At 44.1% G+C, this 24,681-nt stretch overlaps 2 protein-coding genes across 8 annotated transcripts in view; one reads left to right on the top strand and one right to left on the bottom strand.

Annotated features, from left to right (window-relative positions):
- Positions 1–339: 339 nt before the first annotated feature.
- Positions 340–8,238, bottom strand: LOC126981734 (zinc finger protein 83-like). Of its 2 annotated transcripts, XM_050833196.1 has the most exons (3): positions 7,931–8,238; positions 5,964–6,112; positions 340–5,834 (listed from the first exon to the last, which is right to left on the bottom strand). In XM_050833196.1, exon 3 carries the CDS (start codon positions 5,676–5,678, stop codon positions 4,449–4,451), a length of 1,230 nt encoding a protein of 409 aa, XP_050689153.1. In that variant the 5' UTR covers positions 5,679–5,834; positions 5,964–6,112; positions 7,931–8,238; the 3' UTR covers positions 340–4,448. The 2 variants fall into 2 exon arrangements, with proteins under 2 accessions (XP_050689153.1, XP_050689152.1); XM_050833195.1 differs by having other exon boundaries at positions 340–6,112.
- A 369-nt stretch (positions 8,239–8,607) lies between these two features.
- LOC126981731 (protein argonaute-4-like) overlaps positions 8,608–24,681 on the top strand; it is a 32,920-nt gene continuing 16,846 nt past the window's right edge. For 5 of the 6 annotated variants that reach the window (XR_007734101.1, XM_050833185.1, XM_050833182.1 and 2 more), the window contains exons 1-10: positions 8,741–8,869; positions 9,206–9,521; positions 11,369–11,495; positions 13,761–13,925; positions 14,914–15,088; positions 15,390–15,529; positions 18,131–18,358; positions 20,165–20,356; positions 20,976–21,160; positions 23,665–23,846. Coding sequence is in view for 5 of the 6 variants with exons in the window: in XM_050833185.1 (XP_050689142.1) it covers positions 8,836–8,869; positions 9,206–9,521; positions 11,369–11,495; positions 13,761–13,925; positions 14,914–15,088; positions 15,390–15,529; positions 18,131–18,358; positions 20,165–20,356; positions 20,976–21,160; positions 23,665–23,846 (1,744 nt within the window). In the remaining variant the exon portion in view is untranslated. The other variant, XM_050833184.1, reaches the window with a different exon arrangement.

Raw genomic sequence — 24,681 nt, 5'->3', positions numbered from 1 at the left:
CAGGTAATTTATGATAATAAAAAGAATAGTTCAGGCTTCTTGAGCACAAAAATGTAGTTGGTGGTAACACCTGTTGGCTGGCAACTTATTACTAATGGAGAAAAAACATGTTTGTAGCAATTAACCACGAAGGGGTTCATAGAAAATGGCCTTGGAAAGAATAGCCTCTACTTTGGGCGAGTTTCTTTGTTGTGTATAATAACTTGAGTAGATAAATATTTTTTTTTTTACAAAATTTACTTTTTTTCCATGTAAATCTCTCTCTCTCTCTCTCTCTCTCTCTCTCTCTCTCTCTCTCTCTCTCTCTCTCTCTCTCAAGGGTAAGGTTTGAAACACATCTTCAGGATGGAACACTGTATTGCTGAAAGAGCAGCAGCAGCAGCAGGAACAGCACTGTTACCAACATCATTATGCATTCACCAAGGAGCAGCTGAGGACAGTGGTAAACATACATGTATCCTCTTTATAGACTTGGCAACACACTGAAAGGTTACAGGGAGGAGCTTGATAATAGTGGTAGTAGTAGTAAGGTATATTCACCAACTAATACACAAGGATATAAGAAGACTACAAGAGGCCCGATGACTTCAACAGGACAACTCCTGAGAGTGGGTTATTGACAGATTTACCTCCCCATCCATAATTACATAGTCTGTCTTAACAGAGAATGGTGGTTGAGTATTTATCTTCTTTATACAGTAAGTTTCTTAGTTCTTGGATAATTTTGCTTATTATTCTTTATGATAGGGGTAGATACTGAACAGCATAATCTAGGTGAGGCCTAACCAGTGTCCAATACAATTTAAGGATAAACTTTCTTTAATTTGACCCTATATGAACATGGGTTAAAGCTGTGAAGATTAAGAAGCACATACTAATTGGTGAACATGCTCTTGAAGTAGTAATAGAAGTAGTAGTAGTATAGAATAGTAGGACACCGATGTTACTTGAAGCATAACTTACATATATATTAAGAGTAGAATATGTACATCCATGTATATGCAGAGCCAGCCATATACACTCATTCAGGGAGCTTATACTTTCATACATGCCAACATACTTTTTTGACAGTGGTCCACTCCAGCGACTGACAAAGGAAGGCTCACAAATGTAACGGCTGCAATCCTTTACTTCTTGACATGCATGGAGGGGGCGCTGCAGCATTGATTTTCTTGTCATAGTAAATGATCATAGTGTGTTGGTGTTAAAAATATGTTGTTTCCTTTGTTTTCCTTAGTCACGGGCAAAAATATAGTAAGAGTTATAAACTAGCCTAAAGGAACAGTTATGGAGAGGCTGTTGCCATAATTTGAGCAGTTTCTGTCAGTTGCTGGAATGGACTAGTTGCACAGAAGGGAAGGTCGGCTGTTGTAAAGGTAAGGACTAAGAACAGGTAATCTTTTGTTATTAAGTTTCACAGGTATTATTTCACCAAGTTTTCACAGGCAAATTCCCCCTTTCACATTAAGGTAAGGGATTTTTAATAATTTAATTAAAAAAAGTAATCTCCATTTTTAATGAGTAAGGGTAGATAATTATTTTGTCCTTATGGGTTTACAGGTAATATTAATCACTTGCAAAACAGGACAGGTGTGTACTCCTTGTCAATTCTAACAGGTGATCTATCACTTTTAAGATGACAGGTAAGTTATATCATTAAGTTAAACAGGTGATTTCCATTGATTACAAAATTGGGCAGGTAGTCAACCCAAGCCTTTACCATAAAACCATCCTAGTTTAAGAATAATAAGTGGACCTCAACATTTGTACCTAGTCTGAGCTAATCCTATCCAACACATCTCCGCATATCAAGGCATCGGCAGAGTGAGGCGGCTGCATTTTGAGTTAGGAATAAGCGACCTAATCTACTAACACTAGCGATCACCACCCACGCTGCCTCCTACTCCTACCAGCCAATAATATACTAACTGGCACTTGTCTCTCCATCATTTCTCCTGCTGCAGAAATACCTCTCAGCAGATTGCTTCCCTATTATGCCTGACTAGAGATGTACATACATAGGTATGATTTTCTTTTTCTTTATTTACTCAAACCAAAAACACTAAGAAATAAGGAAAACTACTCATCAGCTTGGCAAATGGTCCAGCACTCATCAGTTTCAAATTATTTCTTCACCAATCAATAAAAACAACATGTCAACACAATTTTTTTAAAAACTTAATTTCTCTTCCTGAAACAAAACGACAGGATTATCACTGAAGTAAACTATACTTAACTAACTGCTTCTTTTGTAATGTAAACTGAAAAAAAAACATGATTTAACAACTCAAAACACAAAATAACACCATTTTTTCAGAAACAAAACCATTCATCAGTCTTCCATCACTTGCATAGACTAGTACTAAATTAGCTGCATTTTTCATTACCTAAAAACAACAAAAAATCTTGACAATTCATTACAGCTATGAGCAAAGAATATTATCAAGTTTTCCCATAAAACAAAATGTCACCAGATATTAATTTCTCCAAAACAAATTCGTACATCTTCCATCATTTCATAAAGTATTAACCTAATTGCATCTTCCATAACCTTAACATCAGGTCAGAAAGATGACAATACAACACAACCATTGGCTAAGCAGATCATCAATATCTCTTCTCCCATAACAGAATCATACATCTTCCATCCCTTATGTACACTACAGAACTATTTGCATGTTCCATAACCTAGACGAAAGAACTACTACCGGCACATATCCTGTCATTATTATTATTATTACCTGATGCACACACTACAGCGAGTACTACCAACACCGCTATGCCACCCTTTTACTGCCTACGCTTGCTGCTCACCCCACAAGCCTTGCCCTGCCTATGCCAACCTGCTCCACCTCTAGTTAACATCCTTACATTGTTATCAGCTTTCACGTTCATGATTTCACTCTCGCCACACAATGCAGACCTTGACATTTGCATACTTTCACACCCACATCAAGTTTTTAAATAACATCCAAGCAATTTCCTGCCTCAGCCTTACTGTGGTGTGTATGCTTGATTATTTTCACTTGTTAATGAACGGAAATAGGAAAATATACCTGTCATTCATTGGACCTTCACAACTTCTATTTTGGCATTACCAGTAGTATATTCTTTACAGCAGCATATAGCAATAATTTTCTATTTCATTGCACATTTCTTGACCTGCCTATTTTACTGTAAAAAAAAAAAAACACAGTACAAAGCTTGATACTTGTAAACCTTCACAACCACATCAAAGTCTTTAATAACATCCAAGTGCCTTTCTAACTCAGCCAAGCCTCACTGGTGTGAAATAAATAGTAACGTGTCACCTACAGCAAATATTCTCTATAGCCGTCACCAGCCAACTAGTCCCCTAAACCCTATCCTCATACGAAAGTCCTTGCTGACTGGCCATGGTTGTGTTTGTTGTCTGAGGGAAGGAATGAACTGACAAAGAATGAGCTGCATGGGTGAGTGCAAGAGGATGACCTGCAGTAAAATGGGAGGACGGAGGTAGTATACTTGAGAGAGTGAAGAGAAGATGAGTATTCAAGAATGGAGGGCACGGAAAGGAACAAAAGGAGACATCTGCCATGGCCACCTCACTGAGGGAGTTCCAAGGAAAGGGACTCAGGGCAGATTGATAGAAAATTTAATATTATCTATGCCATGAAACAATATTGTTTTGGCAAGCCTCATTCTAAGTATGGGTTAGAGTCCTAAAAAGAAATACCACATTATAATATTACAAAAGCAATATGGTTAGTTTACATTCCAAGCTCCCCTCTCAAAATACATTTTAATAAGTGACTGTGCATGCGAGGAGCACCTGGTTGAAATATATAAAGGATGATTAATTAATCTGAAAACAGGATGTGATGAAGTTTATGACAAGTCTGGATTGATAATGAAGAAGGTGGGGCTTAGAGGAATAGTTGAAAGCAGTGACTATATCATTCTGGCCACCATATTAGAGGATAACCTGTTACCTTTTGTTCTGCAGTCTTGCCTTTTTTTCCTTTCCTTTTTCCAATGGTTCAAGTATGGGAGAGTTGTATAATATGGGTTTGGACATATATAGTCTTTTAAACAGAAATGTTTGTTGCTGACCACTCAGCCCATGTAGTGTCCAGTGGTTCATGTGAGAGAGATGAAAACATTGTCTGGATATGAACTTTCTGGAAATTAAATTTTAATAAAAAAATTCTGCTTTGTTTAGTGTCTTTCTTGTGGTTCAAGCAAAGAAGGGATGAAAATATGACCACGAATCTTCTAAACAGAAATTTCAATAATAGACCATTTCCAGCCTTTTTAGTGTTTGTGCCATGACACAGGCAGGGAAGGGATAATAACATGAGTTTGAACACAAGTCATCTGAAGTCAGGTAATTTCCACATGCTCATCCTAACAAAACAATACACTACGAGTCACCGGAACTGAGTCTTAACAAAGTATTCACCGAGGCATCACTGAAAATGTATCTTGTTCACAAACACGCAGTCCTCGAGGCTTTCCTCCTTCACAAAAACTTGGTGGTGGTGGTGGTGGTGGTGGTTGTTCACCGCCGTGGGCATTACAAACACCTCGTTCACCGCCTCCGACATGATGAAGGAACAATCGGGGCCAAAGCTGCCGTCACACACCTGTTTGTCCCTCGGGCGGCCGCCACTCACACTGCCGTCACCGCCACTGTGCACAAACACGTGTCTCTTCAGCTTGGAGTTACAGTTGAAGGACTTGTCGCACTCGTCACACTTATAGTTCTTCTCGCCGCTGTGCACCAGCATGTGCCGCTTCAGTTTGGAGTTGCAGGAGAAGCGCTTGTCACAGACGTCACACTTGTAGTGACGCTCGCCAGTGTGCACCAGCATGTGGCGTTTCAGCTTTGAGTTACAGTTGAAGCGCTTGCTGCACTCCTGACACTTGTAGTTCCGCTCAGCACAGTGCACCAGCATGTGGCCGCTGAGCTCATTCTTGTGAGTGAACAGCTGGCCGCACTCGGGACACTTGAAGCGCTTCTCCTCGCTGTGCATGGACGCGTGGCGGTTGAGGTCGCTCTTCCGCGTGAACTGTTTCTCGCAGCCACCGCACTTGTATGGCTTCTCCCCTGTGTGAAGGAACCTGTGGGCCCGCAAGGTGGCGTTGTCTGGGAAGAGTTCGCCGCATTCCTCACACTGGTATTTTCTGGTGCCGGCATGCACCGCCATGTGGACGCGGAGGCTCTCCTCGCGCCCAAACAGCTTCCCACACTCGGCACACTCACACCTCTTGTCCGTGCTGTGCACCAAGATGTGACGGTTCAGATCACTCTTCCTGGTGAAACGCTTCCCGCACTCCCCACAGATGTGCCGCTTCTCCCCGCTGTGGGTGAGGACGTGGCGGTTGAGGTCACTGGTGCGGGTGAACAGCTTGCAACACTCGCCACACTTATAGCGCTTCTCCCCACTGTGGATCAGCAAGTGGCGGCTCAGGTCACTCTTGCGCGTGAACTGCTTGCCGCACAGGTTGCACAGATTGCGTTTGTCCCCGGCGTGGTGGAGGGCGTGTTCCCGCAGCCCGTTCTTCTCAGCAAACAGCTCCCCGCACTCACTACACTGGTACCCCCCACCACCACTGCTGCCACAGCCACCAGTGCCCTGCAGCAGCGGCCCGTGCATGCTGAGGAAGTGGCGGTACTTGTCCCCGGGATTACTCATGGCGGCCACACACTGCCTCAGGAGCTGCCACGCCACTGTGCCATCACTGTTGGTGCCATCACACCGTCAGGCCCTGGCGCCACTGTCACAGCTGCCGCCACTACCCAGCATGGCACTCATGGTGGCACTCACTTTCTGCCGCTGGTACTACCTGCCCTTTAAGGAAGGTAGTGGGGAGAGTTCAGGCTTTTCTTTACTGTTATTATCATTTTTTCATTGTGCTCATACTAATATTTTTTTCAAGCACAAAACATAAGCAATCACATCCTTTCTTTTATTTCTTACCGTACAGAGAGGTAGAGTACAGCTTTTTGCTGAATATTTGATTGTTTTTGATAAGTATTCACAAATAATTCATATTTTAGGTTTTAGAGCATAAAGCACGCAGGTAGACGTCACACTTTAGGCGTTTTCACTATATTCTCGTGTTGCTTCTGCAATGAAAATAAATAAACATTATTAGTCATCAAATACGGTACATGCTTACATACTTGCCATACACTGTATAACAAGTATGTAACAACAAAACACAACCATAACCTAACAGATACTGAACTATTACTGCAAAGGAAAGTGAGTGCTGTTAGGACTAATATGGAAATAAGGGCAGCTGTCTCGGATGAGGTTGAAACTGACATTACGAGTTGTATTATATTTCTATGAATGCAATGCAGTAATTAACGGCTTCCAGAAAACTAAAAAAAAAGTTTTAAAATACCAAACTATAAAGTTTATGACTGCAGTCTAGCACAATGTATTTTGGCAGTGGAGGGAGGCAGAAGGTCAGGTTAGGTTAGTATTATTAGGTTAGATTCAGTTTTGATAGATTTGTCAACTTGAATTGTTTACGATATATACACATGATACACTTCACTCTGCACCATTGTTGTCAGTGGTAGTGGAGAAGGCTACCCCTCTCTCCATATTCACCACAAATATGTACGATAACAGAAAAGAACCCCATTACTGCCAAGGAGAGTGACTCATTGCTACTAGAATAATAAGCTAAAACAAATCATTTGTTGAAATCTCAGAGATGAGTAATTTACAAAGAAAATAGTTATCCCAGAAATTATGTGAACATTAAAATTTATCGGTGTCAACAACCAAAGAAAGTTGGGTGTAACCTAGGAGTGATGCCAAACTAACAACAGTTTGAGGTTGAGTGGGGTGAGGCACAGGGTGGGTGTGAGGGGTGACATAACACTAACAACGGTCTGGGGTTGGGTGGGGTGAGGCACAGGGTGGGTGTGAGGGGTGACATGACACCAGTGTGTGGTTGTGTGGGGTGAGGCACAGGGTGGGGGTGAGGGTTGAAATAACACTAAAAACGGTCTGGGGTTGGGTGGGGTGAGGCACTGGGTGGGTGTGAGGGGTGACATGACACTAACAACAGTCTGGGGTTGGGTGGGGTGAGGCACAGGGTGGGTGTGAGGGGTGACATGACACTGACAACAGTCTGGGGTTGGGTGGGGTGAGGCACAGGGTGGGTGTGAGGGGTGACATGACACTAACAACAGTCTGGGGTTGGGTGGGGTGAGGCACAGGGTGGGTGTGAGGGGTGACATGACACTGACAACAGTCTGGGGTTGGGTGGGGTGAGGCACAGGTTGGGTGTGAGGGTGACATGACACTGACAACAGTCTGGGGTTGGGTGGGGTGAGGCACTGGGTGGGTGTGAGGGTGACATGACACTAAAAAGTCTGGGGTTGGGTGGGGTGAGGCACAGGGTGGGTGTGAGGGGTGACATGACACTAACAACAGTCTGGGGTTGGGTGGGGTGAGGCACAGGGTGGGTGTGAGGGGTGACATGACACTAACAACAGTCTGGGGTTGGGTGGGGTGAGGCACAGGGTGGGTGTGAGGGGTGACATGACACTAACAACAGTCTGGGGTTGGGTGGGGTGAGGCACAGGGTGGGTGTGAGGAGTGACATGACACAAACAACAGTCTGGGGTTGGGTGGGGTGAGGCACAGGGTGGGTGTGAGGAGTGACATGACACTAACAACAGTCTGGGGTTGGGTGGGGTGAGGCACAGGGTGGGTGTGAGGAGTGACATGACACTAACAACAGTCTGGGGTTGGGTGGGGTGAGGCACAGGGTGGGTGTGAGGGGTGACATGACACTAACAACAGTCTGGGGTTGGGTGGGGTGAGGCACAGGGTGGGTGTGAGGAGTGACATGACACCAACAACTTTCTGGGTTTGAGTGCTATTCATCAAGCGTAGAGGGCGTGGACTGTCATCGTTACCTTCCTCCCGGCGCCGCCTCAGCCCCGAGTAACTTGCTGTCCTTCCCGGCTGGCAGAAAGATGTACAAACACACTGACATGGCAGAGAGGTGACCGTCACTTCAGCTCTGTTACTACTCCGCGCTGCTCCCCTCCGCTGCCCTTCTCTCCGCCGCCGCGCCTTCCTGAGGGTAGTGTAAGGGCCCTGCTGTCATGTCCCGGGGCGCACGGTGTCGGCGGGCGGGCGTGCGGGCGTGCTGGGCGGGGAAAATGGAGTGTCCAGCAGATAATGTCAACAAACACACATGGCTGCTTGTTGTTGTGGCCGGTGACGTCACGGCCCGGCGAGCCAATCACGGCCCGCGACCACCAGTGACGTCACGGCCCGACAAACCAATCATGACTGGTGCTCACGCCAGTGACGTCATGACTCAATCGAAATAATTTATTTTATCAATATGTCTATTTATTTATATAGAAAAATATTAGTACTTCATTACTATTATCAACATTTAATGATGTGATGACTCTGGAAAAGAGGTCATGATTTGGATTTAATTTTGATTTTGTTCTTCATTTAGTTATAGTTTATTTTTTTTATATTTTGCAGTACTGATTCACTGATTTATTCATTGATTTATTATAGTTAAAGCTCATTTTTCCACAACAAAATTTGACTTTCACTCGAATTCAACACGACGCACCGAACCGCCGAGTGAAGCAGCGCTGAGTGTGTGGCGCCTGGCCCTGCTGGACCCTGCCGCGGCCCTGCAGGAGGTGTGCAGTCCTGACCGGCCCCCTAAAACACTGATTAAGAAGGAGGTGCGCAGGGCTCGGAGGGGCGGGCAGGGGCGGCAGGCACGGGGTCAGGGATCGAGGGAGGCGTGGGCATTCCGCGGTGGAGGTGCAGGGTGGGGGAGGCGGCCATGGGGAAGGTTGAGCTGGTGTGTTGTCGGGCAGGTGTGTGTGTGTGTGTGTGTGTGTGTGTTTACGCTCGTGTGGTCCCGTCTCCATATATATTTGTCCAGTCGGTAATCGGTAGTCAGACACTTATTCCTTACACTTCCTTCTCTCACATCAAATACCGAAAACAAGATCTGTCGAGTTATAATGATTGGTTCATAGTGCAGAAAAATGGCCAAACTACCACCAGGGTCACAAAACTACCCATGGAAATGCCTCAGACTCCTAGGAAAGTCTTGTCCAATAAGTGAGCTTGGGTCTCTAAATGTTTAAGAGTATTGCCCACACTCCTTACCCTAACCTAATCTCTCCCCTCACTGTACGTCTCCCCAGTCATGGAGGACACACTGGGAGAGCAAGAAGGAGGGACAGCCATTACCCTCACCACCAACCTCTACAGACTGGTTGCTGCCCCCCTCACCCCCACCCCCTCACCTCACCCCTCCAAACAATCTCCCCTTGCAACCTTAACCTCCATTCCCTCCCCATGCCCCTCCTCCCCCACCACAAATCTTCCTTCCTCTGCCAGCATCCTCCCTTCCTCTTCCTCCTCCTCCACCACCACCGCCGCCTCCTCCCTCATCACCTATCGGCTAATTATCTGTGAGGAGGGCAAGGCACAGGTGGATCTCCCTCTGCCAGCCCGAAGGTGAGTAGGCTAACCACACCACTCTCTCTCTCTCTCTCTCTCTCTCTCTCTCTCTCTCTCTCTCTCTCTCTCTCTCTCTCTCTCACCTTAATTACCCTAATGTGGGATTTTTTGCTGCATTTTCCTTTTTTTTCTTTTCTTTTTTTCTTTCTTCTACACTACGCAGTATGTATAGTGTTTTAATGTCTGAAATACCTTAAAGTGGAGTTGCATGCTGTGTTTCTCCTTTTTTTCAGCTTGGCCACAAACAATATTGGTCCTGTGTTGTAGTGGTGAATTAACTTGGTGGTGTTATGAATACTTTAACATGGAATTATTTGTAGTATTTTTCATTTTCTTCCAACTCGGTCACAAACATTATTCACCCTTCGTAGTGTTGTCTGGTGGGGTCTTAAATACCTTTACGTAGAATTATTTGCAGTATTTTATCTCCTTTTTCAACTCCACTACAGACAATATTCACCCTCTGTGGTATTGAGTCTTATGGTGCTTACAGTAGAATGATTTAATTAAACAATACAAAATAGTTAAAGTAAGCAAAAGCCTACCTTACACGTACACTAACCTGCTCTTCTGAACTTGTTAACTGCATGCCTCCCTCCTCCCCCTTCCCGTGGCCTGCTGGACATGACTTTCTACTCACGATCATCCCTATTCTATATAAATCCTTTGTTCAAGAGTTAACCATCATCTTATTCTTATATTCCTTCAGCTGGTAAACTCTAGAAAAGCCTTCCTCCATCTGTATTTCTCCCTGCATACATCTTAAACTCTCTCGAGAGGAGAGCATCAAAACACTTCATCCAGAATTGATGTCTCTGCTGGGCACTCATTCTTTTTCTTTCATTGGAACAGTACCTGACGGGCTTTTTTGTTGTTTTTTGTTTTTTGCCCTTGAGCTGCCTCTTGCTGTAAAAAAAAAAAAAAAGATACCTGAAGACCCATACTTTAGTAATTATATATACAACTGATTTTACTAACATTTTCCCTTTCAGCTATTAAGAAACGTTGAGGAAAGTATGTTGGGTTGCATTACCTATTTGCTGTGAGAAAGAATATATACAAAGAGAACATGTTATAGTGTAGCCTAGAGGAGTGAGATGACTGAAGCTTTTGCCATATTGTGACCATTGCTTTAGACAGTTGCTGGAATGGACTAAAGTAAATTCAAGACAATAGACATGGGCATCCAGGGGGCGTGGGGTAACAGTTGACTCCCCTTGTAAATTGTTATATTCCTATTCACAGTCATTTGCAAGTTATAACAGAATTAAATCAATATTTTCAAAACCTTAGGTGGATATGTACCTGTTGCTGCAGTTATTGCCATCTGTGTGTGCCATTGCCTCGTTGTTGATAATAAATACTATATGAAGTTTGATGTATATGTGTATATATAGGACCTAAAACATATTGGCTTGGCCCTCCCTTAACCCCTTGACTGTGGATTTCCTACAAGAAGACATCACCAAGCGACAGGAATGGAGCAAAAAGTGACTGCTACAATTCAATGAAGAAAGATTTATAGTCATGTACCTTGGGAGGGGATATCCAGCATACCATTACCACATGGCAAACACTCCACTATCCACCACAAATGCAGAGAAAGACCAGGGAGTGTATATTACCAGGCTACCAGTTAAAGCCAAATCCGTGCCAACTGCAGGGGACGGTTTAAAAAATTCTGCAGACAGCCCTGGCAATAGAAATTAGGAATAATATAGGAATGATTAGGTAATAAATAGAAATAAGGGAAAAAAGTAAACAAAAAATATAAGATCATTTCTTTTTTCCTCCTGTCCTTCCTTCCTGCCTTCCTTCTGTTCTCCCTTCCTTCTGTTCTTCAGGCAGGTGCTGGAGTCCCTGAAGGAGGTGTACCCTGAGGTGTTTGGGGGCCGCCCGCTGACCCTGGGCCCCGGCAACACTGCCCTCAGCCTGGACCACATTCCTGAAACACATGACACTGCCTTTGTGGTGGGTGGCTTGGGGTTGCTTGGGTTGGGTTAGGTTAGGAGAGGAAGTGAATGAGGTTGGATTGTTGAGGTAGGTTGTAATTTAGGATAGGCCTGTTTGAAAGCTCTAGGTTTTTTGTTCATTTATTTATTTATATGTTTATTTATTTTTTTGTGTGTATGTGTCCTTTTGTATTTCCTGTATGGGATGTACTTCAAATTAATGAAACCTAATTATCTTTATCAAAGGTGTTGTAATTTTCCTTGTATTTACCTAGTTGTGAAATACAGGAAAAGAGCCGTACTAGGCTCGTGCTGTCCCGTCTCCATAACGCTTATTATCCAGTTTGGCTTTAAATTCATGAATCGTTTTTGCACACACAGTCTCCTCGTCAAGTCCGTTCCATGTTGTTATGCTTCTGTAGTGTGTGTGTCTGTGTGTATTTGCGTATTTGTAGTCTACCGGGCCTGAGCTAAGCTCTAATAGTCCTGTCTCCATATCTACATTTATCCAGCCTTTCCATCATTTGTTGGACACTGTTTGCCTCTCCCACCTATTCAAGCAAGCTGTTCCATGTGTTAACAATCCTATGTGGAAAACTTTACTTTTTCAAGTCACTCAAACAGGTTCCTTTATTTCTTCTTATGTCCTCTCAGCCCCTGCATTCTCACAGTTAATAAGAAATCATCTCTATCCACCTCATCAAACTTATTTACAAACTCATACAGCATCATCAGATCTCTCTCCCTTCTTTGTTCCAGTGTTGTCAAGTCTATCTCCTACAATCTATCTTCATACGTCATATTCGAGAGTTCTGGGACCATTTTAGTTGCAATTCTCTGTATCCTTTCCAGCTTTCTGATATCCTTCTTTTTGTGAGGCAACCACACAACTGCAGCATATTCAAGCTTTAGTCTAATCATTGTTGTTATTATTTTCTTCATCATTTCTTTGTCCATAAAATGGAATGATACCCTTATATTTTGCATCATCCTGTAGGTTTCTCCAAACAGCTTGTTTATGTGCTTTTCTGGGGATAGTGTGTCTTGCATCATTACTCCCAAATCTTTTTCTTCGTGTACCACCTTTAAGTTATCTTCTCCCATCCTGTATGTTTTCCTTGGTCTTTTTTTACTTTTCCCCATTTCCATAACATGGCATTTGTTTGCATTAAATTCCATCTCCCATAACTGGCTCCATCTATACACTCTGTCCAGGTCCATTTGCAGCTCCTCACAATCTTCCTCCAACCTCATTTTTTGTATTAACTTTGCATCATCTGCAAAAAGGCTCATATAACTTTTTATACCCTTTAGCATATCGTTTATATATATTATAAACATTATTGGTGCCAGAACTGAGCCTTGAGGAACTCCACTCTCTACTCTCCTCCAATTTGATTTCTCCTCTCTAATCACTGTCCTCATTTCTCTTCCTGTTAAGTAGTCCTTCATCCACTCGATAACCTTGTGTGTGTGTGTGTGTGTGTGTGTGTGTGTGTGTAATTCACCATGGCCTGATCACGAGTTGGACTTGTTTTCGCCTGCAGGTACCCTCACGACATGAGCAAATGCTGATTATTGTCAATCTCTGGGTACTGCCAGGACCTCACACACCACACGCCCCATCCCCCTTGCTCAAGGGGGGACAGTAACCACTCCTAATCAACGGAAATAATCCGGCCTGAGCGGGGCTCGAACCGCCGCCTGTTTGGCCGTGATGCCTTGCAGCGCGGCGCTCTAACCGATTGAGTTACCAGAGCATATGTGTGTGTGTGTGTGTGTGTGTGTGTGTGTGTGTGTGTGTGCATTTCTTGTTTCCATGTTTTTTTCTTGAAACTATGCATGTACATAAGTAATTTTGTGTTAAAATGTCAAATTTTGTTTGTACTTCTATTTTCATTTGCCCACTTACAGGTGTTCAGTGCTTTGTGTTATATTTTGATAACCCCATACCTGCCATATAGTCTGGTGGCATTCAATTTTTTGTTTATTCATTTACTCATGCACTCGCCAATTCACTCATTTACCCATTCATTCATTAGTCACTCACTTATCCATTTTTTTCACTTAAACACTTACTTACTGAACTCAAGTCACATTCACTCTTCTCATCAACACTCACTCACTTAATTCATCAACATGCTCACTCACACATTCACTCACTTAACTCGCTCACTCTCTCACTCACTCACTCACTCATTCACTTAACACACTCACTCACTCACTCAACACTTTCACTCACTCATTCATCAACACACTCACACACTCACCATTCCTCTCCCAGGTTGACGAGGTGAAGAGCAACGGCTGTGGGCGGACGTTTGCGGTGGAGCTGAGGAAGGAGAAGGAGGTGCCCGTGGCCAGGGTGTTGGAGGTGGTGCAGTGCCCCCCGCCCACCATCACCACCTCCACCTTTGGCAGTGGTGATGATGCAGCTGACATTATCAAGGTGCTGTGAAGGCTCAGGCCCGTATTCTCAGATGCTTTCAGCTCTCACAACTACAGTCATACCTCAGTTTATGAGTGCCTTAGTTTGCAAGTGTTTTGATTTACGAGAAAAAAGAAAGAAAAAAAAAGGCCCTGGTTTACAAATTCTGTCGTCACGTTGCCTCTCTTTCTATCTTCTATTGATATTGTCATACTGACTGGTCTTCTGAACTTGCTAACTGCATGCCTCCCCCACCTCCCGTGTCCTCGCCGCACACGACTTTCTACTCAAGTTTATCCCTTTACTGTCCAAATCCCTTACGCACGAGTTAACCAACATCTTCACTCTTTCATCCCTCATACTGGTAAACTCTGGAACACTCTTCCTTCATCTGTATTTCCTCCTGCCTACGACTTGAAATCTTTCAAGAGGAGGGTATCAGGACACCTCTTCTCCCGAAATTGACCTATCTTTCGGCCACTCCTATTGACTCTTTTGTAGGAGCAGTGAGTAGCAGGCTTTTATTTTTCATTATTGTTTCCTTTTTTTTTTCCCCTTGAACTGTTTCCTCTACCTGTAAAAAAAAAAAAAAAAAGCCGATGGTTGAATATTGTCAACATGCATCAGTGAGACTCGAACCTAGGTCCCAGGGCTCACCACACCTGCACGCTAAACATTCGGCCACTGCTTCCCCAGAGGCAGAGTAGGATATTGAGCCTCAGGTGTTAAGGTTTTTGGTCTTATATATAGAAGCTGGGAAAGGTTAAATCTTATTGGTAGATGCTGGGAAAAGTAAAATCTTATTGGTGGATGCTGGGAAAGGTTAAATCATATTGGTAGATGCTGGGAAAGGTTAAATCATATTGGTGGATGCTGGGAAAGGTTAAATCATATTGGTGGATGCTTGAAAAGGTTAATTCTTGTTCATGGATGGTGGGAAAGGTAAAATCTTAGTGGTGGATGCTGGAGAGGTCTTGGCAGAGTTTATTTGAACACTATCACCCCACAGAGTCTCCAGGCCATGGTGCAGTACAACCTGTCCCTATACATGGAGCAGAGGGGTGACCTGTTCTTCCCCCAGCCTCCCCCACTGCCCCCCACCCCCATCACCCCTGCCAGGGAGGTGCAGACGGGGTACAGGGTCACCCTCACCCCTGCTGCATCCCTCCTCCTGTCTCTTGATGGTGTGTGGTGGTGGAGAATGTGTGTGTGTGTACTTGTTGTTGTGGTTGTTGTTGTTCTCTTCTTCTTCTTCATCTTTTTCTTTTTCTTATTCTTGTTGTTGTTGTTCTTCTTCTTCTCATTACTATTATTATTACTATTATTATTATTATCATTGTTGTTATCATATATCACTTTTTTTTGCTTGCGTTTGTTTTTCTTTTTGAGTTTTAGGTTAGGTACATTCATATGAACAACCTTACTTGACCTAATCCAATCCAACTTGACCCAGTTTGACCTGCCTTGACCTGACCCCTCTCACAGTGTGCCAGCCGGTAGTGACCAAGGAGGCGCCCGTGATTGACTTCCTCCGGACTGACCTCGGGTGGCAGGAAGATGACCTCCGTAGCCCCATGTCAGGAGACGCTCGCTACGAACTCACCCGCCTGCTGCGTGACATCAAGGTGCGGCTGCTGTCACATCACCCTGAACCCTGTCACATTTTTTTTAATATGTGTCGTCCTCTCTTCTGTTTGTCACATTATTCTTTTATCTGTCATGTCATTCTCACCTCTATTACATCATTTATCATCATCATCATTTTATCATTTATCACATCATTCTCCTCAGTTTAATTTTTTCTCTACTCTGTCACACCATTTTGCCCTCTGTTTCAACCCCTCTCCCACTCTTGCCCTCTGTTTCAACCCCTCTCCCACTCTTGCCCTCTGTTTCAACCCTTCTTCCACTCTTGCCCTCTGTTTCAACCCCTCTCCCACTCTTGCCCTCTGTTTCAACCCTTCTCACACTCTTGCCCTCTGTTTCAACCCTTCTCCCACTCTTGCCCTCTGTTTCAACCCTTCTCCCACTCTTGCCCTCTGTTTCAACCCTTCTCCCACTCTTGCCCTCTGTTTCAACCCCTCTCCCACTCTTGCCCTCTGTTTCAACCCCTCTCCCACTCTTGCCCTCTGTTTCAACCCCTCTCCCACTCTTGCCCTCTGTTTCAACCCTTCTCCCACTCTTGCCCTCTGTTTCAACCCTTCTCCCACTCTTGCCCTCTGTTTCAACCCCTTTCCCACTCTTGCCCTCTGTTTCAACCCTTCTCACTCTTGCCCTCTGTTTCAACCCCTTCTCCACTCTTGCGCTCTGTTTCAACCCTTCTTCCACTCTTGCCCTCTGTTTCAACCCCTCTCCCACTCTTGCCCTCTGTTTCAACCCCTCTCCCACTCTTGCCCTCTGTTTCAACCCTTCTCCACTCTTGCCCTCTGTTTAAACCCTCCCACTCTCTCCCTCTGTTTCAACCCTTCTCCCACTCTTGCCCTCTGTTTCAACCCTTCTCCCACTCTTGCCCTCTGTTTCAACCCTTCTCCCACTCTTGCCCTCTGTTTCAACCCCTCTCCCACTCTTGCCCTCTGTTTCAACCCTTCTCCCACTCTTGCCCTCTGTTTCAACCCTTCTCCCACTCTTGCCCTCTGTTTCAACCCTTCTCCCACTCTTGCCCTCTGTTTCAACCCCTCTCCCACTCTTGCCCTCTGTTTCAACCCGTCTCACTCTTGCCCTCTGTTTCAACCCTTCTCCACTCTTGCCCTCTGTTTCAACCCATCTTCCACTCTTGCCCTCTGTTTCAACCCTTCTCCCACTCTTGCCCTCTGTTTCAACCCTTCTCCCACTCTTGCCCTCTGTTTCAACCCCTCTCCCACTCTTGCCCTCTGTTTCAACCCTTCTCACACTCTTGCCCTCTGTTTCAACCCCTCTCCCACTCTTGCCCTCTGTTTCAACCCTTCTCCCACTCTTGCCCTCTGTTTCAACCCTTCTCCCACTCTTGCCCTCTGTTTCAACCCTTCTCCCACTCTTGCCCTCTGTTTCAACCCTTCTCCCACTCTCACCCTCTGTTTCAACCCCTCTCCCACTCTTGCCCTCTGTTTTAACCCTTCTCCCACTCTTACCCTCTGTTTCAACCCTTCTCCCACTCTTGCCCTCTGTTTCAACCCTTCTCCCACTCTTGCCTTCTGTTTCAACCCTTCTCCCACTCTTGCCCTCTGTTTCAACCCTTCTCCCACTCTTGCCCTCTGTTTCAACCCTTCTCCCACTCTTGCCCTCTGTTTCAACCCTTCTCCCACCTGCCACATCCCTTCTACCGTCTGTCACATCCCACCATTTGCCACTTTATTTCAGTGGTAGCATCATTCATTCATTACATCCTCTGACTCTCTATTATCATATTCTTCCACCTGGCACATCCCTTCTACCCGCTGTCACACCTCACCATTTGTCATTCTCTCTCTCTCTCTCTGGAAACATCATTCATTCATCTTTCACATCCTTCTTTCACTTTTTTACATCATCTGACCCTCTCTTTCATCCCTTCTGCCATCTGCCACATCCCTAATACCCTCTTGTCACACCCCATCCTATCTTTTTGTAATGCCCCGCCTCTTCTTGCCGTGTCACACTCCTCTCTCCCTTTGTCACATATCCCTGGTCGGTTACACCCTTTTCTGTCCTGTGTTGCACCCCATCATATCTCACTGATGCATCTTGCCTCCCCCTGCACTGATACATCACTCTCCCCCAGTTTTGCACCTCCATGGCCTGTCATATCCTCCTGTCATGTCACATCCCTTGCTCCTTATCACAATCTCACACCCTGGTAGAGCAAATAAGATACAAACATGTCTAGGAAAAAGAGTGAATAATTAGGCAGAAAAGTTTATTTGAGGATGTGATAGGCAGGTAAGGAGTCAACGCAGGAACATGTCTTTTCTTTTTGTATATAACCACAAAGAAAAGGGCAGAAAAATAAGAGAAGTCCATAAAGCACTGCCCTACACATACAGGACAGGAGGCATTAAAAGAAAATAGACAGATTTGGTTAACGAGACATCTTGACACTCCCATCTTGAATCTCTTTTTTTTTATAGCAAAGGAAACAGTGCAGGGTAAGAACAAGAAACAAAAAACAAAACAGCCCAACAATTACTTTTCATGCCCCCTCCTAAAAAAAAAAGAAAATGGGAATGAGTGGCCAGCAGAGAAGGTTACTTTCATCACAGCCCCTTCCACAGGTCAGGGCAACACACAGCTCGGTAGGGAGGGTGTACAGGGTGGTGGAGGTGGCAGCGAGGGGGGCAGACTCCATCCTCCTCCACATCCACAACCCCCACACTGCCACCACCACGCCCTGGACAGTGGAGCAGTACTTCCTCCACTTCTACGGCCTCCGCCTCAAGTACCCCACACTGAACTGCCTCCACGTCGCCCCCAAACAGAGGCTCATCTTCCTGCCCTTGGAGGTGAGCAGCATCAGTGTTCTAGTCCACAGAGGTCTTGGGGTTGTGGGGTTAAGGTAGATGAAGGGGTTGTGCTCATTGGCTTTATGAATCACTTGGGTAATACAGGGTCATAGAGCTAGGATAATTCAGGTGAAGGGGTCATTCTTGTTGGTCCTAGGAATCACGGGATCTTGACTTTACTATAGTCTGTTCACTTAAGTCTGACCCAAGCTGACAACATAAACCTAAGTGTGTTCGTAAGCACAGTGCAGATTAGCAGAAAGTGCTGCGTGAGATAAACACAAACAGAGGTTAAAGAAAACTTGGAAGCCATAGCAGTAGCCAATCAGCACTCGGCTTGCAAACACACTTAGGTTTATGTTGTCAGCTTGGGTCAGACTTAAGTGAATAGACTTTAATACAGGTCAGGTTAGTTCAGGTGAAGGATTCCTGTTGCCTTTTGCTCATAAAAATGACTGTCTACTAATATGGGTCATAAAGTTAGGTTTGGCGAAGGGGTTACGATTTTTGCTTATATAAATCACAGGGCCATGGCTTTCTTTCCTAATAGTACAGGCCATACGTTAGGCAAAGAGGTCATGCTTTATGCTCATGGAAATCACAGGTTATGACTTTTTCCCTCATAAAGGCCTTAGTGTCAAGTAAGGGGGTTATTTTACCTTTTGGCCATATATATATATTATCACAGGGTCATGACTTTCTTTCCTCATACATGTCAAAGGGTTCGACTAGGTGAAGGGGTCATGTTACTTTTTGCCCATAGAAATCACAGGTTCACGTCATTTATAGAGAGGCATTATCTGTCTCCTTATACAAAGCTTTAGCTCCATTAGACTATTAACCTGGTAGCAGCGGGGATCATGTTTCTTAATTAATGGTCCCTCTAAGCGAGAAAAATGAGAAAAAATCATCACTCACACAAACCATTTCATAATATATATCAAAGCATTTGCGATCATTTTATGTATTATCTATTTTTTTGGGTTTAAATCATGGCACAAATTTGGCCCGTCGCTGCTACACTGTAAAGCCACAAATTTGTCCCATCGCTGCTACCGGGTTAAGACATTCAAATTTCACCCTTTGGCTGGGTTTGTATTCATTGATTCTGAGGCACACTAACACTGATATGATTTTCTTGTAGTTTTGTATCATTCCTCTCCTTCACTGACTGGCTCATATAGATCTTCAGTTTACAGTATCTACCATATCCATTTTGTTATACTCCACCCTGTGCCACCTCTACTGCCTCTCTTTTCTCTCCATTTTGTCAGTCCTTCCACTCCTTTACTCCTCTCATACTACTCCTTTTCCCATTTTTCATACATCTCTCTTTTCCACTTTTTTTTATCCTCTTTACCTTATCTTCTGCCTCCTTTCAACATCTTTCTGCCTTCCACTCTTGCTCCTCTCATTCTACCCCTCTTCTATCTCTTAATCTCCCCTTCCCTCTCTTCCATCTTCTCTCTTTTCCACCTACTCTGTTTATTCATTCCTTTAACCATATCTTCTGTTGCCTTGCATTCTCTTTCTGTTCTTCCAATCCTTTATTCCTCTCCTCGTCTTCCCTCTCTTCCATTATCTCACTTCCACCTACTCCATTCATTCATCCCTTTTATCATATCTTGTCTCCTTTCATTCTTCTTCTATCCTTCCACTATTTACTCCTTTCCTCTCTCTCTTCCATCTGTTAACCTCCACTTCCTGTTCTTTGTAATACTGTTTTCATCTTACTGTCTCCCCCATCTTTCCTCCCATTTTCCCCTCTCCTTACCCCATTACTACCATCTCTTGTTTCTCCTGTAGGTTTGTACATTGGTGGGCGGGCAGAACGTGAGTGGGCGTGGGGGTGCGTGGGTGGCAGGTGAGGGGCGCCAGGCCATTGAGTGGGACTTGGGCCCTGAGGAGCGACAGCAATGCCTCGCCACCCTGGTCAGGTCACCCCCACTTGCACAAGACCCTTGCTTGACTCGTCTTGGCCTCACTGTTGACCAAAAAGTGTGTGTGTCATTATTTTTCTCTATCTTTCATATTTTTTTCCTTCCCATTTAGTCTTGTATGAGAAAGGAAATGTGTGTGTGTGTGTTATTATTTTCTGTCTTCTTTATTTTCTTCCTTTATGATCCAGTATGAAAAAAGGAAGATTAAGTGTGTGTGTGTGTGTGTGTGTGTGTGTGTGTGTGTGTGTGTGTGTGTGTGTGTGTTTTATTATTTTTCTCTCCCATCTTCATTTCCTTCCCTCCTTTTTAGTCCTGTAAGAAATAAAGAAAGACTTTGTTCATTTTCATGTTTTTATTTTTCAATTGTAATGGTTGTGTAATTTTGTTCATTTTTGCTCATTTCTGTTTGCCAGTTTTCAATTTCTTGTTTTTATCTTTGTCTTCCATTTCTATGCTTTCAATTTTTTGTTTCTTTTTGTTCTCCTGCTGAGTTATTTGATACTGTGCATGTTTCAATTTTGTTTTGGTATTTTCATCTTTTTATTTTGTATTGCATTTGTTTTTGTTTGCCTGTCTGTCCTGCATTTCATCTTGTTTGTTTCACTTTAATGTGTTTTTTTGTCTGTATTTTTGTGTGTAACGCATTCCTCCTAACACTTTCTACACCCTTGTTGCAGCCTGTGAGGGTGTTGGGGCGAGTGCTGGCACCACCCCGACTGCTGGCCAGTGTCCCGGTGGTGCCTGAGGGAGGCCGGTGGGTGCTGGGGGAGGGAGGCGTCACCCTGCGTCGCCCCGTCACAATGCACACGTGGTCAGTGGTTCAGTATGACGTGGATGGACGCAAGAAGAACACCCTGCACTTGTATGTGTATTTACCTTGCTCTAGTTTACTGGATTCTAGTCGTGCTTGCATTGCCCTGCCTCTAGATCCAAATGTATCCAATTCATCTTTACACTTGTTAATATTCCTTGCTTGAACCACCTCTGAATTTAGACTTGCATTTGGCAATACAGTGGTACCTCTTGATTTGAACGCCTTGCAATTCAAACAATTCCCGATTCGAACACATCTATCAAACAAATTTTGTCCTACAATTTGAATGTGCATCACAATTCGAACACAAACAAACAGCTGCAGATGACACCACCAATGTAGCCAAGTTGTGAATGTGATACCGCGGACTCCATGGAGCCTCAAAAACGGCCAACCTGCGACTCATTTTTTCCCGCACACTCCCTTGTAGAATAGCCCAATTGTGCGGGAAAAATGTGGACCTGGCAACACTGGAAGCCATTCTTGTCAGTCACACTAGCGCTCCCCTGCTTTGAATGTCACGCTTTGTTGTTCTTGATATTTTTTGCATATTTTCTTGAATTAACCCTCATGATGGCTCCCAAGAAAGTGAAAAGTGACAGTGCAAGTGGTGGTAGGAAGCTTATAGCATTATAGTATGGAAATGAAGAAGGAAATAATACAAAAACATGAGAGTGGAGCACGTGTTTCTGATCTGGCCTTTCAGTACGGAATGGCCAAGTCTACGATCTGTACATTTCTAAAGGATAAAGAGAAAATAAAGGCTGCTGATGTGGCTAAAGGAGTGTTTGGTAAATCAAATAAAAGGCCTCAGATTTTAGAAAAAGTTGAACAATTACCTGTGCCAGCAACTACTACTATCATCCTCGTAAGTTAACCCCTTCAACACGAGGATGTTATTATTGTTATTATTGTGTAAGAACGTAAGTGTTCTATCAGAAAATAACAAAAAATCGAGAAAGACGCTGCATTTGGGTTCCGGCGGGAGCTGCGGCCTCCCCTCTCTGCCTCCCCATCACACCTATCTCACTATCTCGGTTTCCATTCTTTCTTCTGTCCTACTTCCTCCCTGCAGTGCGTGTGTTTGTTTATGTGTGTGTGTGCTTGTGTCTGTGTGTGTGTGTGTGAGAGAGAGAGAGAGAGAGAGAGAGAGAGAGAGAGAGAGGCACCAACAAATTACAGCTTGACTCCGTTGGCACCTTGACCAAAGTGCTTATCTCCCCCTCCTTGTAACTCGATCCAACCCATCTGTGTGTGTGTGTGTGTGTGTGTGTGAGAGAGAGAGAGAGAGAGAGAGAGAGAGAGAGAGAGAGAGAGAGAGAGAGCAGCCTATCTCTCCCCGTGATCACAAAGAATTTTCAATGCTTCTTCGTCGTCTTTGTACGTTTTTTTAATCAAGGCATACTCAGTGAGGGAACAAGCTGATCATAAAGAATCCATGCTGATGCTGACCCACGAACAACCAAACACTAAACACTCCACACATGTACGTACCTACACGGAGCATCACTATTGGTTGAATACAACTTAGACGTGTCCTCAGGAAAAAAGATTATTGGCTACTTGAGAATAACAGACCAACTAACAAACATTAGAGAATAACCAATAACCTGAACTCGAATGGAAAATTTTCGAACACAAGTAACCTGTGTTCGAACCTGCTTCATGCGTTCATATGTGGTACCGAACCTGCTTCACGCGTTTGTTACATATGTTGACAATATTTAGCTGACAATATATGTATGGCTGACAATATTTGAGTGATCTGGCCACAGGGCACAACATAAACCCATAAAAATATTAAAAAATACGAGGAATTTTGGGCCTGGAACGGATTAATTTTTTCTACATTAATTTCAATGGGATAAATTGCTTCCTAATTCGAACAGCCCAAATGAACCAATTAAGTTCGAATCACGAGATACCATTGTAGTTCTAGTGCTTATGTGTGTGTGTGTGTGTGTGTGTGTGTGTGTGTGTGTGTGTTGTCTAGTTTTCTATCTGTCTGCCTAACTGTCTAACTCTGTTTCTGCTTGCAGAAGTAGCAGGTGTATGTTTATCATGATCCTGTCAGACAGTTTATGGAATGCCTGGCTTTATTTTCAACACTTTACACCAGAGGTTACCAACCATTACTTGCCCACTACCCCATTTTCTAGACCTCTCTAACTCATTATCCCTCATTGTTTATGCTTCCACACATGCATTTTAGTACCTATTTTAACAGCTGACTCATCCATACTTCAAAAAATACTAATAAATTTGTATGTGATATATTATGCAGAAAAGTATATAATCTTTGAATAAAAGGGGCTGGAGAGGACAGATTCAGCCTATTACTCTTAAGCCTAACACAATTGATATGATTTTACTTCGAATTTATTCTTGGTTGCCCTACCAAATTGTCCCACTCGGGGTAATCTACCGCAGGTTGAAAACCCCTGCTTCACACCCTTTTTCATTTCCCTCAACAGTGTTCAGTAGTTTGTGCATCACCTGATTTTGATCACAAGTTTCATTCCCCCTTTTCTTCATTCTGTTCTACCCCCAAGGCCATTTGTGGAACGCCTGATCGAAGTGGGGCGGTCACTGGGCATGGAGATGAAGCAGCCATCTGTGGATGTTGTGAGGAAAGAGACCAAGCCCATTGATGACCTCTTCGCCCTAGAGATGTACTACCCCTACCTGCAGCTCACCCTGTTCCTCATGCGGCCTGGCATAAAATACCTCCATGGTGGGTGACAGCAGCACAAATGGGGGTCGTGTATTTACCTAGTTGTGACATACGGGAAAAGAGCTATGTTCACGTTGTTCTGTCTCCATATCCACTCTTATCCAACTTTTCCTTAAAATCATGAATATTTCTTGCAAAGACCACCTCCTCCTCCAGTCTATTCCATAGCTCAATGCTTCTATTTGGGAAGCTAAAAATTTTCACATCTCCTACATGTGGTCGCCCTCAACTTCTTTCCATGTCCTCTTGTTCCTCTCTCATTCCACACACACACTGTCCAAATGTTCCACTCCGTTCGCCACCCTGTACACTATCAGATCCCCTCTTTCTCTTCTTCTCTCCAGGGTTGTGAGCCCCATGCTATAGTCTCTCTCCTCATAAGTCCGATCTCTAAGTTCTGGTACCATCTTAGTTGCCACTCTGCACTCTTCCAGCTGAAGCGGACATAGAGCAATCACGGTTTTGGGCTGGTTTCCAGACACACAGACATGCATGGACTGCCAGCAGGACGTGGAAACCTCATTGTTATGATTTTCCTTTATTCCTATGATGTGGCTTTGGACAAAGAGTCCTCCATTTTGTGTGTCGTACATGCCACATGCTTAATCTTTTCCTCTACCCTTACACCCACACTACTGATCATTTCCTATCTTCTCTGCTACCTCTTTCTTTATCATTTTTCCATCTTCTCCATGTCTTTGTTTGTCCCGATCACACTCCTCTATCTTTCCATTTTCATAATTTGTATCTCATGGTCTTTTTTTAATTTTTCCATCTTCAGTTGTGCTATTTCTTTTTGGCTTTCCAGCTGTTCCTTAATCAATTTGATTATTTC

This window comes from Eriocheir sinensis, chromosome 49 (genome assembly GCF_024679095.1).
Source record: "Eriocheir sinensis breed Jianghai 21 chromosome 49, ASM2467909v1, whole genome shotgun sequence".
In the NCBI taxonomy this organism is placed as follows: domain Eukaryota; kingdom Metazoa; phylum Arthropoda; class Malacostraca; order Decapoda; family Varunidae; genus Eriocheir; species Eriocheir sinensis.
This window is presented reverse-complemented; position numbering and strand designations above follow the sequence as displayed.

Coding starts and splice junctions, on each gene's coding strand:
- LOC126981734 (XM_050833195.1), bottom strand. CDS start 5,678: ATGAGTAATCCCGGGGACAAGTACCGCCACTTCCTCAGCATGCACGGG.